At 37.0% G+C, this 13,596-nt stretch overlaps 1 protein-coding gene across 5 annotated transcripts in view; it reads left to right on the top strand.

Moving 5' to 3' along the window:
- SPAG6 (sperm associated antigen 6) overlaps positions 1 to 13,596 on the top strand; it is an 86,054-nt gene that overhangs the window by 64,267 nt on the left and 8,191 nt on the right. For all 5 annotated transcript variants that reach the window (XM_072651695.1, XM_072651699.1, XM_072651700.1 and 2 more), the window contains 2 exons: positions 944 to 1,060; positions 5,182 to 5,327. In XM_072651695.1, the coding sequence (XP_072507796.1) occupies positions 944 to 1,060; positions 5,182 to 5,327 (263 nt within the window). The remainder of the gene's footprint in view (positions 1 to 943; positions 1,061 to 5,181; positions 5,328 to 13,596) is intronic.

Raw genomic sequence — 13,596 nt, forward strand, 5'->3', positions numbered from 1 at the left:
TGCTCATCTTTTATTTTTTTTTTTTAAATTTTGACCTTTTTCCTTTCTCCATCCAGGGTGGAAGGGGCACTGTCTCAGGCTTCTTGTGAAGCCATTGACTGTAGGTCCTGGCTGTTTACCTGGTGCAGTGCTGATGTTGTCCTGGGGTCCCTAGGGGACCCTCATGTCTAATGTGGTGTTGAGGGGAGGCTGCTGACGCTGCTAGAAGTCGTAGGGGTCTGGCAGTTTTCTTGGTGCTGAGCTGGAATCTGATAGTGGTGTTTAGTGTGTGCTAAGACATGGTGGGGTGTTTCTGTGTTTCTCTGGGGCCACACTGAAGCTTGTGGAGGTCCAGCCACTGGAGGAGACTTGTCTACCTGGGGCTATGCTGAAGTTCCTGGTGGTTCTCAGAGCTGGAGGCTGCTGGTTCCCCTGGCTATATAGGCTAAGTAAGGCACATGGCAAGGTGGGGGAGGTTTGCTGTAGGTGTTTGTCAGCTCTACCACATTGGGGCTTAGGATCTCCTGCTCAACTGATAATACTCTTGTTCTGTGGAATTTAAGTTACTATTTTCTCATATCCTTCACCTTGTCAGGGATATGGTTGATTGCTTTCTATTTTGTTTTTAGCATAGAAAAACCTTATAATTTAGAAATGTTTGCAGGGGAGTGATCATTTGGGCAAGTCACTTGTAATTCACAGGTTTCTTTCTTTACAGATATTTTGAGCTCACTGTGATATAGAGCTTAAAATTTAACAAGAAAGAAATTATTCAGATGATTCATGTTAAATTAATGCAACATAGCTCATACTTCTCTCTACATTTTTTTTTTTTAATGAAACACAACTCCAGGTTAGACCAGGAAATTGATTTCACTTTCAAATTCCCGGAATATAAGACATGAATTCTTGTGAAGATTTCATTGATTGTTTACTGTCTACGTTTTACTTTCTACCTTAACAGAGCAAAAAAGCTATTAAAAATATTCTCCAAAAATGCACGTATCTACCAGCCCTTGAACCATTCCTGTATGATGCTCCTCCAAACATTTTGAAACATGTGGTTGGACAGTTCAGTAAGGTAAGCAAAGTCTCTTCTTGCTTGCACTTGGAAGCCAAAAAGGATTCAGTGTGTTAACTTGCTTCCTTGGCTGGATTAATATTAATTTTCATAAGCTGAGGGATTTTTTTTAAAATTAGTAACCTGTCAAATATGTGTCATGTGCAACACAAGGATAGAAGAGAAAAGTGAAACTGATATCTGATCACTAAATTAATCTTTAGTCTTTGCTATGCTTTTCACCAGAGCTACTGTAACATTTTCTAGGTCTACCAGGGAATTGAGTACACACACAAACAACATAAGCTTTCCTTCTTTTCCTATGTTCCAGGCACTATGCTCAGTGTTGGGGATATAGAGTCACAAATGAAAACAATTCCTGCCCTCAATGCCCTTACATTCCTTTGGGGTGGGGAGGGAAGACAAGATGTACACATACATATACAAAGTAAGTAGCTTTTTACAATACACACACACACACACAATACAAGGCAACTTATCATCTGGTGCCATTAGAGTGGAGCTTTGAGAGAGTTGAGTGAATCTATGATGAGAGGCATAAGGAAAGAGTGAGAGAATGCTAGACATGATAAACAGCCTCTGCAAAGGCAAGGAGATGGAATTTTACGTGTGAAAAATAGCAAGAAGATCCGAAGAGTGCATGAAGGGGAATATATAATAGATTATATAAAATACATAAATATAATTTAAATATAAATAAATAATATATAATATAAAATATGAATAATGTAAAGGGGAATACATAATAAGACGAGGAAAGTAGATTGGGGCCACCTTGTAAAGGACTTGAAATACCAAAGAGAGGACTTTGTACTTGATCCTAGAAATAATAGGGATCTATCAGGGTTTATTGAGCATGGAAGTGATAAAACAGAGTTGTGCTTTAAGAATATCATTTTGGCAAGTATGTGAGAGATGAATTAGAAAGGCAAGAGACAAACCAGGGAAACCAATTGGGATAAGATAGTATTTCAAGGAATCATTTATATAGGTAGGGGAGGGAACCAGCATTTATTAATTTCTACATGGCCGGAACTGTGCTTAGTGTTTTACAAATATCTTATCCGATCCTCACAACAACCCTGGGAAGGTGGTGGTGTTATGATCCCCATTTTATAGTTGAAGAAGATGAGGCAAACAGAGATGAAGTGACTTGCTCAGGATCAAACAGCTGGTAGGTGTCTGAGGCTGGATCTCAATGACAAGTTATCCTGAACTCATCTATTTCATGACATAGAGGAGTATGGCTGAAAGGATATCACAACAAAGGCTTTTCTAATTACCCAGATAGTGAGGGTTATGGCCACATGCGTGGGGAAAAGAGGATGAATATGAGAGAAGTTGTAGGCATATAAAATTGACAAGCTTGGTTGATTGGGTGTCTCGGGTAAAGGATAGTGAGGAGTTGAAAATGATTCTGAGACTTTGAACCTGCACAATAGAAGGATGGTGGTATTGACAGAAAAAGGGAAGCTTACAATAGGGGTAGATTTTGAATGAAAAATAATGAGGTTATTTTTTTTAGACATGTTGAGTGGAAGATGTGTAAAGGATATCTCTTTTGTAATAAGGAATCCAATAAGGATATGGTGATGTGGTGATGGTGCTGTTGACATCATAGACATATTGGATTTCAGAATAGAAACTAGGTTTAGATATGGATTGAGAGTATATTGAGAGATGTAGATATATAGATTATATGTATAGACATGATTATTTAACCACTTGGAGAAAGAGAAGGAAAGAGAATGAGAGAGAGAGAGAGAGAGACAGAGAGAGAGAGAGAGAGAGGAAGAGACAGAGATAGAGACAGAGAGAGGGAGGGAAGGAGACAAATTCTAGCACAAGCTAGATAGACTGACACAGAGTTGATAGAGACAAAGAATTTACAGAAGGCCCAGAATAGTGTCTTAGAGCATATTTGCAGTATGGACAAGGGATTTGGCCAATGATTCATCAAAAGAGACTGGAAAAGAACAATAAGACAGGTAAGAAGAGAGCCAAGAATCACAAAAGATCCAGCATAGTCTTCTGTCCTTGAAGGCCTTCAGTGCTTGGGAACTCAGTACCTCCCAAAGCAGCCAACTTGATCCCTAGTTCAATATTTAGAACATTTCCCTCACATTGAATGGAAACGTACATCCTTCTGAATCCTACGCGTTGTTCTCATTTCTGCCTTCTGAGATCAACCAGAATGAGTCTAATTGCACATTTATCGCTCAACATGGTAGTCCTCCAAATATTTCAAGAAAGCAATCAGTTCCTAAGGTTTTCTTTTTTTTCCTCTAGGCTAAACATGCCCAATGACTTTACCTTTTTCTTATATGGTGTTGTCTTGAATCCCCTCATCATCTTGATTAAGTAACTCTAGTCTTATTCATGTGTGGTTCCCAAACCTGATTGCAGAGCTCCAAATGTGATCTGACTGGGGCAATGTAGTACAATAGTCATCTCCCTTGTTCTGGATGCTCTCCTCATTTCCTCTTTTAGGACAGGACAGTCTTGGCCTTGTTGGCTTCCACATGACAGTTGATGCTGATTGTTCTTTATGGTTGTGATCTGTCAAACCCACCCAATCCATAGAGTCTGACATACTTAAAATGTGTAACTGATTTTTGAACTGGGAACATGGGTCATATTAATTAGGGAAAGTGAGATAAGAGAAAGGATAGAATAGTAGATATTGGTAGGGAAGCTGCTTTGCAGTAGAGAAATCAAAGCAAGACTCCTAACCACTAGGTGTGGTGATATGATCCACTGCTGTCCATTCAACTAGTTGTAGAGACTTGAAGCAAGGTAAGTAAAAAAGCAGTCAGATGTGTCCATGGTGTATACATGAACAAAGTCAAGGACAGTTCTGAGTCAAACATGACTTTGTGGTTTTTTGCTTGGTAGGGTTGTGGAAGGAAGATGGGTAGTTTTGCATAATGAGTCACTGATGAAGCACTCTGTTCAAGAGACTCGGGGTAAAAAGCACATAGATGGATACATATATCCGTGCACTGCCTGCACACCATAGGAACAGACATCTTCATCCCAGGGCTAGATTTTCATTCAGACAATCAAGAATAGGTGAATTTACAAGAAACTGGTAAATAGGCACAAAAATATTGTATTTGATTCCTTCTGCAGAGTTGGAGTTATATGACTTTTTTTCAGGAGCAATTTGCTGTTGGCCTGAAAAAGGCAGTGCTCCCAGACTCCTTTTCTGTTTATTTGTTTTTAAGGAGAAACTTCTAAAAATCGTATCAGTGAGGGGTGCCCATCAATTGGGGAATGACTGAACAAGTTGTGGTATATGATTGTGATGACATACTATTGTGCTATAAGAAATGATGAGCAGGGTAGTTTCAGAAAAACCTGGGAAGACTTACATGAATTGATGCAGAGTGAACCAGGAAACCATTGCGTACATAGTAACAGCAACACTGTACAATGATCAGCTGTGAATGACTTAGCTATTTTCAGAAATACAATGATCTAAGACACTCCCAAAGGACTCAAGAGGAAAATTGCTATCTGCCTCCAGAGAAAGAAAGAATGGAATCTAAATGCAGATCAGAGTATACTATGGTTTTTAAAACTTTCTTTGGTTTGTTTTCTTCCACAAAATGACTAATATGGAAATATGTTTTGCATGATTACACATGTATAACTTATATCAGATTGCCTACTGTCTCAGGAAGGGAGAAGGGGAGAAAATTTGGAACTCAAAGTTTTTTTTAAATTAATGTTAAAATTGTTTTTACATGTAACAGGGAGAAATATTTTAAAATCTTATCAACAAAATATGGAAATATGTTTTATATCACTTCATATGTATAACCAATATATTGTCTTCTCAAGGGGTGAGGGAGGGAGGAAGGAGAGAATTTGGAACTGAAAAATTTTTTTAAATTGAATGTTAATTTTTTAAACGTGGGAAATATTTAATGAAATATAAATATTTTTAAAAAAGAAAAATCTTATCAGTAAGATTGGTCTCATTATGCCAAAGGTATCTTGGTTCTAGCTTTATTTTTACTACCTTCTGAACATTGTGAATAGTAATGACCTAATAGTGCTTAAGGGTCCTGTAAAAGAAGAGCTGTGGTTTTAACTTTATCCCTTCATTTTTTTAGGTGCTGCCCCATGATAGCAAAGCACGGCGACTTTTTGTTACAAGTGGTGGTCTTAAAAAGGTTCAAGAGATAAAGGCAGAACCTGGATCCCTTCTGCAAGAATACATCAACAATATTAACAATTGTTACCCAGAAGAAATAGTGAGGTGGGAAAGATGGACCACTAGTTATTCACAATGGCAAAGTTGTTATGCTCTTTTCACACTTATATTTTCTATTTACTGCTTCCACCTGGAGAATCTGATATGCTGCATGAGATCTGTATATGAATCTCTTTCCTCCTTTACCCCTTCTTTACTTTGTCAAAAATGTTTTCGTTAAAAATTATTCACAAGTCTATGTGAATGTGTGTCTATTGAAATAGTCCTTTGCTCTTTTAGCATGCATTCCATAAACCATATCCCGGACACATCGAGCAAATTAAATTAATAAAGTACATGGTAGGTTCAATTTAAACTGCTTTAAGTTGTGATTGTCTGGTTGCAACAGGCCCATGATAATTTAAATTCATTTTCCTCTTTGCCCTGTATATCTACTTTTTGCACAATGCTCATACTGACTTCAAAGGGAGCATTGCAAGTAGCAAAGAGATGTTGAACGTAAGAAAGAACACACCATTTGTTAAGGTACCAAGCAATTAAATAATGCTGTTGTTTATATGCAGGATGCCTAGAGTTGTATAGCAGAGAATTTTTTCTACATTAATGTAAATGTAATATAACATTAGTCACACTTCCCGTTTATTGTTATTGATAATTATCTTCAGTTAGCTTAGCTTAGGATAACATTGATTTTAATAGCACCAAAAACTATCCTCGATATCTGCACCATCATACCTTGCTAGTCATTCCCAAAAAGCAAATTATGGATTTTGGAGGCTTCCATTGAGTAGAGGCCTATTAAATGTGTGGAGGAATGCTTTGAACTCAGACCAAGGAAGTAAATGAGCAATAAAAATACCTATTGGCCACAGGAAAATGAGGAAAAGGAGATTGATAGATGAGAATTATGCCTGAGCATTAGTAGTGAATATTTTTTCTTTTTGAAGCTGAAGAGGAATCAATGAATATGAAATAAATAAGAACAAAGATATAGAAATTTATGAATTTATGATCATGAAAAGTATTATGCATCAAAAACCTTTGTTTTCAGTCCAAACTTATAATTTGATCAATATAGGAACTTGTTCTATGGAAACTCCCTCCATCAATTTGTGCTGGAAATTCCTCTGTGATGTATTGTCTTGGGGATTGCCTGGGCCACTGGAAAACTGAGCTACCCATAGCAGAGGGAAGACTATCATGTGCCTGACAGACGTTTAATAAAGGCTATTGATTGGTTAATTGACTTGAAACCAGGTCCTTTTAACTTCAAGCTTTACCTCCTACATTTTCTTTTATCAAAATTCATACAGAATAAAACCTTGCCAGGATATTTTTTTGATCCAGAACTATGATTTCATTAGTGCAGAGAACTCTTTCTTGAGGAAATTCATTTTACTACTCTATATCGGCAACTATTCTAAAATTTTTAGTCTTAAGAGTATTTGAGGCACTGAGAAATTAAATGGCTTGTCCAAAGTCACCAGATTCTGTCTTTGCTGATGGTGAAACTAACCAAAATAACTGACATATATATTTGTGGCAGAGGAGAGTCAGGATAACGTAATGGAAGTGGAGCTGGCCTCAGATTTAGGAGGGCCTAGGTTCCAGTCCCTCCAAAACTTGAAATTTGCTGTGCCATCACATTTTGTTAGTATAATTCTTAAAGAGCAAATTATGAATTTTGGAAGGTTCCATTGAGTAGGATCCTGGATAGTGTGTGAAGGAGTGCTCTGAAGTCTTTCCAAGTTGAAGAGCAGGCATCAATCTGCACTGGTAGGGAGAATTCCCACATCAGCAATTCTCTAAACCAATGGAATCCCAGGTCTGATAAAAACCAATCTTCAATAACAAACATGGTCTGTTAAGATTATCATAGGATCATAAACTGAAAGCTTGAAGGGACCTTAGAGGAAATCTAGTCCAACCTCCTTTTTCTAATGAGGAAATGAGACAAAGAAAGGTTTTGCAATTCACACTAGGTCATATGAGTAGTAAAATGGGACAGCCAGTCTATGAACCCAAGACAATGCTCTGAGCACAGGGCCATGATTGCAAGGATCTTTCTCTGGGTTTTTCTGAGTACCAACCCAGAGAATGAGTTCAGTTACCTTAAATCACAGGAGCAAGTAAGAAAATGTAAAACGTCTGTTGAAGAGGAAAATTAAGAAGTTGTTCTTATTTTCTAGTAAGAACTGTACGTTTCTGAAGCCCTCAGAAATGCTGCTGCCGTGCAAAGTGAAACCAAAAGCAATAGCTCACTGCTAAATCCCTTGTTCTCCAATGCAGCTTACTACTAGTAAAACCACTACTACTGATGCTACCACGGTTACTGCTGCTGCTACTACTACTACATTAACGTAGTGCCTACTCTGTGTTGCCGTACTAAGTACTTTACAATTATTATTTTATTTGATCTTTATCACAACTCTGGGAGGTAGACGGTGTTATTATTTCCATTTTAGAGGTGAGGAAACTAAGGCAAATGGAAGTTAAGTGACTTATCCAGGGTCATACAGCTAAGTGTCTGAGGCATCATTGGAAGTCATGTCCTCCTGACTGTAGGTCCAGCACTCTATGCACCACACCACCTAGATGTATACATACACACACACATATTCACACACAGATACATATATCTATATATACATATGTATACAAGCATATATTATATATATATACACACATATGTATATGTGTGTATGTATGTATATGTGTGTAAATATTGATATAATTTCTGGGAAAAGATAAATGAACATTAAAGAAATGGAGAAGTCTCTTTACAATACTAATATGGTAAGAAAGATTTTAATTGAACCTTAGTAGAAAAATGACAGTTCCAGCACGGCAGAATTTAATCTAGAACTTTTTGGCACTGGACCATTATATATCACTGATGTCTCCCATGCTATGAGCTAGGTTGATTTCTGGATATTTACTTATTTGCTATCAGTTAACTAATTGGTGATCATCCATTCTTTTTCAGAATCTGAAGTCAAACATAAAAATTTACCAAAATGCCACTTATAGATATGCTATATAGATATATTATTAAACAAAGAGACCAAATCAGAAAAATCCAACATTCTTATATGCTTGAGAATTATTTGGCACCAGAAACAAGTTTGAAAGAATAAGATATTTAAAGAGTTAAGATGCTTATTAAGCTAAAAAACTTAGAAATCAACAATGAACTCTACATGATACGTTATAGACAAATGCAATTTCTCAACTATGATTGATTAAAATTATTTCTATTCCACACACTTGTCCTTCAAACAGACTAAAAACTGATGAACAGGACCCTAAGTAAAGCTATGAGAAGGGATTATTCACTAACATTTCCTCCCTCTTTTATAAATTTATTTTGTTCTGAATGAACAAATACCTCACCAAAACCAACATTGACTTAAACAAATTAGAACATCAAAAGTAGATTTGTATATGAAATTATGATTCCTTTTCCATACAACTTGGTGTTTCTTGAAAATGTAAAAAACAATCATTACTTTCAAAAATTGTCCTGCTTGTCTTTGCTTCCTTTTGAACTTACTCCTATTCTCTATTGCGTGTTTAAATATTTTAATGGCCCTCTTTCATTCCTTTTTTCTTCTGGTGTCATCATTGCTAACTTTTCACCCTTTCTCATCTTTCCCCCATTAAAAAATAAAACAAACTAAAACTCTTGTAACAAATATACACAATCAAGGAAAAATCCACACAGTGGCCATATCTAGAAAACGTACATCTCATCTGGAATCTTGAGCTCATTACCTCTCATCAGGAGGTAGAGAGAATGCTTTTTCATCATTCTTCTCTAGTTGTGATTGACTATTGCTTTGATCAGGTTCTGAAGTCATTCAAAGTTCTTTTTCTTTACAATATTGTCAATGAGGCAACTAGGTGGATAGGGTACAGGACTTGGAGTCAGGACGACCTGAGTTAAAAGCCAGCTTCAAGATACTTACTGGTTGTGTGACATTGGGCAAATCACTTAACCTCTGTGTGCCTCTGTTTCCTCATCTGTAAAATGAGGATAACAACAGTACTTACCTTTCAAGGTGCTGCAAATATAAAATGAGGTAACAGTTATAAAGTACTTTGTAAACCTTAAAGTGTTATATAAATACTGGCGATTAAATTGTTCTCTTTCCAGTTACTCTGGTATGCATCTCTTCCTGCAAGTCTTCTGAGGATTCTCCGAAACTATCCCTTTCATCATTTTGTAAGATTTTGCAAAGTATCTTAAGATAATGCAAAAGTGCTGCATTTCATTCACATACCATAATTTGTTTAATCATTATCTAATTAATGGCCAACCCCTAGTTCTTTGCTACAATAAAAAAAAAAAAAGGACTGCTAAAATATTCTTGTACATAAGGGTCCTTTTTCTTTTTTTCTTTGATTTCTTTGGAGTATATGTATAGTTGTGCTAATGCTAGCTCAAAGGGTATGCCAAATTTGATGATTTGGGGGATATTTCAAATTTCTTTCCAGGATGGCTAGACCAATTTCTAATTCCCTCAACAGTGCCTATCTGCCCTCAAACTCTTCAACAATTGTGAATTTTAATTTTTTGCAACATTTCCATTCTTATTTGGTTCAGATAAGAGGAAAATTCATCTAATGCCTGCCGTCCCTGGCCCTTATTCCAAGTTTGCATATTATTCTTCTCATGAACCCTAATTATGTAAAATAGCAAGTTCTACCCTCTTCTTCATCCTCTCTACAATAGTAATTTCCTTTTATTCTCCTTTTTCTTTTCTCTCTTAAAACCATCAGAAAAGAACCCCTATATGATTCCCCCAATGCCCTTTGAAGACATGGATCTGAAGGGTCACATTTCTTCTGTTAGTATTAGAATGTTAGCATTTCCCCATTGTATAGTCACTCCAAATTGTTCAAATAAGTTTACCTTTCTGGTCCTTTTGACTCATTTGTGTTTCAAAGTGTCTACTCACTTTATATGACTCTGGAGGAGAGAGTGAGGCTGGTTACTTTGCACAGCCCTCCTTCACTTAAATCCAATTCACTTACAAGTCATGGTATCACCTTCCTGATGCCATGTTCCTCTTCAAGGACAAAGGACAACAACTCACTTGATAGTTGTTTTCTGGTCAGGAATGCTTAAAGGTCCATTTTTCTTCCTCAGGATTATACTGAACTCTACAGAATAAGTTATTCCTTCTTATAAGCCTTTATCTTTTGTTTTTTGTAGTATTGTATTCCAAGAGCTTTCACAATTGTAAAAGTAGCTGCCAGGTTTTGTGTGATCCTGACTTTACTTCCTTGTTGGAGTTATTTCTTTCTGGTTGCTTGTAATATTTTTTTCTTTGACCTGGAAACTCTGGATATAGTTTATGACATTCCTGAAACTTTTCCTTTGGGGCATTCTTTCTATTTTTACTTGTCCGCTGATTCAAATAGGCAGTTTTTATTTTTTTCATTTCTTGAAATATAATGTCCAGGGAACCTTCGAGGGGTGGAATAAAAGCAGGGACTTGCTAGAACTCTCTCCCCAAACCCAGCCAAATACCTGTAAAAAAAATCACTCTAAACAAATTCTGGAGCTGCAGAACCCATAGAATGATAGAGTGAAGCAAATCTCCAGCCCAAAACATCCTGGAAGGATGCATCTATCATTCTGGGCTGGGAGCAGATCACAGTCCAGTGTGGGCCATACTGGCACAGATGGAACATGAGCAGGCCTTGGGGGGACTGAATCATTAGCACCTGGGTGGTTTCCAGACTTCATGACCCCAAAATGCCAAGGAGAAATTAGAAGGTCAGCGGAAAAAACCTGTTGGACCTGTGTGAGAGAGTCGAATGGTCCGGCCCTAGCCCCAGGGCAGTGGAGGAAGTGGAGGAACCTGCAGCAGCTGCAGCTGCAGGGGCAACAGCAGAGGCACCTGTTTCTGGAGCTCTAGACCCACAGATTGTGGGGGGAATCTAGCGGCTGACAGTCATGCCACCAACCCCCACTAGAAGCAGAGAACTACCTTGACAAAGAGCTCAAAAGTCAAATAATTGGCTGGGGAAATGAGCAAAACTAGGAAAAAAACTCAGACTACATAATCTTATAAGGAAGATCAAAATATACAACCAGAAGGAGACAACAAAGTCAAAGCTCCCACATCCCCAACTTCCAAGAAAAATGTGAATTGGTCTCAGGCCATGGAAGAGTTCAAAAGGATTTTGAAAATCAAGTAAGGGAAGTAGGGGAAAACTTGGGAAGAGAAATGAGAGTGAGGCAAGAAAACCATGAAAAGTAAGTAACTGCTTGCTAAAGGGGATCCAAAAAATGCTGAAGAAAATAATACCTTAAAAAATAGACTAACCCAAATGGCAAAAGAGAACCAAAAACCCACTGAGGGGAAGAATACCTTTAAAAGTAGAATTGGCCAAGTGGAAAAGGAGGTCTAAAAGCTCACTGAAGAAAATAACTCCTTACATCAATTGGGGAATGGCTGAACAAGTTGTGGTGTATGACTGTAATGGAATACTATTGCACTATGAGAAATGATGAACAGGAAGACTTCAGAGAGGCCTGGAAAAACTTATATGAACTGATGCTGAGTGAAAGGAGCACAACCAGGAGAACTTTGTACACAGTAATAACCACAGTGTGTGAGGTAGACTTAGTCCTTCACAGCAATGCAAGGACCTAAAAAATTACCAATGGATTTGAGGCAAAATGCCTTCCACATCCAGAGAAAGAACTATGGAATTGGATTGCAGAATGAAGCAGACCATTTTCTTTTGTATTATGTTTTGTTTTGTTTTATGGTTTCTCCCATTCATTTTAATTCTTTTATGCAATATGACTAAGGTGAAAATGTAAAAAAAGAAAAAAAAAGCAAAGAAAAAGGAAAATAATTCCTTAAAAATTAGAATAGAGCAGATGGAAGTTAATGACTTTATGAAAAATCAAGAAATTATAAAACAAAACAAAAAGGATGAAAAAATAGAAGACAATGTGAAATATCTCATTGGGAAAATAACTGACCTGGAAAATAGATCCAGGAGAGACAATTTAAAAATTACTGGACTACCTGAAAGCCATGATCAAAAAAAAAAAGAGCCTAGACATCATGTTTCAAGAAATAATCAAGGAAAACTGCTCTGATATTCTAGAACCAGAGGTAAAATAGGTATTGAAAGAATCCACCTATCACCTCCTGAAAGAGATTCCAAAAGGAAAACTCCTGGGAATATTGCAGCCAAATCCCAGAGCTCCCAGGTCAAGGAGAAAATATTGCAAACAGCCAGAAAGAAACAATTTGATTACTGTGAAAACACAATCAGGATAACACAAGATCTAGCAGCTTCTACATTAAGAGATCGAGGGGCTTGGAATATGATATTCCAGAGATCAAAAGAGCTACGATTAAAACCAAGAATCACCTACCCAGAAAAATTGAGTATAATACTTCAGGGGGAAAAATAATCATTTAATGAAATAGAAGACTTTCAAGCATTTTTGATGACCAGAGCTGAATAGAAAATTTGACTTTCAAATACAAGAATTGAGAAGCATAGAAGCATCGTAAACAGGGAAGAGAAATTATAAGAGACTTACTAAAGTTGAACTGTTTACATCACTTTTCTCAGAATTAGAGTAGTTGGAGGAATTATATGTATATAGACAGAGGGCAGTTGAATATAAAGGGATGAAATCTTAAAAAATAAAATTAAGGGGCAAAAGAAAAATATATTGGGAGAAAAATGGGAGAAAAAGAATGGGGTAAATTATCTCTCATGTAAAAGAGGCAGGAAAAAGCTTTTTCAATGGAGGAGAAGAGGGGGGAGATAAGAGGGAAAGAACCTTACTCATTGGATTTGGCTTAAGGAGGAAATAACATGTGCACTCAATTTGGTATGAAAATTTATCTTACCCTACAGAAAAGAAGGGAATAGGGGATAAATGAAGGGTGAGGGATGATAGAAAGGAGGGGAAATGGGCAGAGGTAATTAGAAGTAAACATTTTTGAGGAGGAACAGGGTCAAAAGAGAGAATAGAATAAATGGGAAACAGGATCAGATGGATGGAAATATAGTTATAGTTAGTCTTTCATAACATGACTGTTGTAGAAGTGTTTTGCATGACTACCTATATTGAATTGCTTGTCTTCTCAATGGGGGTGGCTGAGGAGGGAGGAAAGGAGAGAAGTTGAAACTCAAAATTTTAAAAAAGAATATTAAAAATTATTTTTACATACAACTGGGAAATAAGACAAATGCAATGGAGTATAGAAATCTATCTTGCCCTATAAGAAAGTAGGGGGGAAGGAGATAAGAGAAGGGAGGGGTGTGA

The sequence above is a fragment of the Notamacropus eugenii genome, chromosome 3 (genome assembly GCF_028372415.1).
Source record: "Notamacropus eugenii isolate mMacEug1 chromosome 3, mMacEug1.pri_v2, whole genome shotgun sequence".
NCBI classification, from domain to species: Eukaryota; Metazoa; Chordata; class Mammalia; order Diprotodontia; family Macropodidae; genus Notamacropus; species Notamacropus eugenii.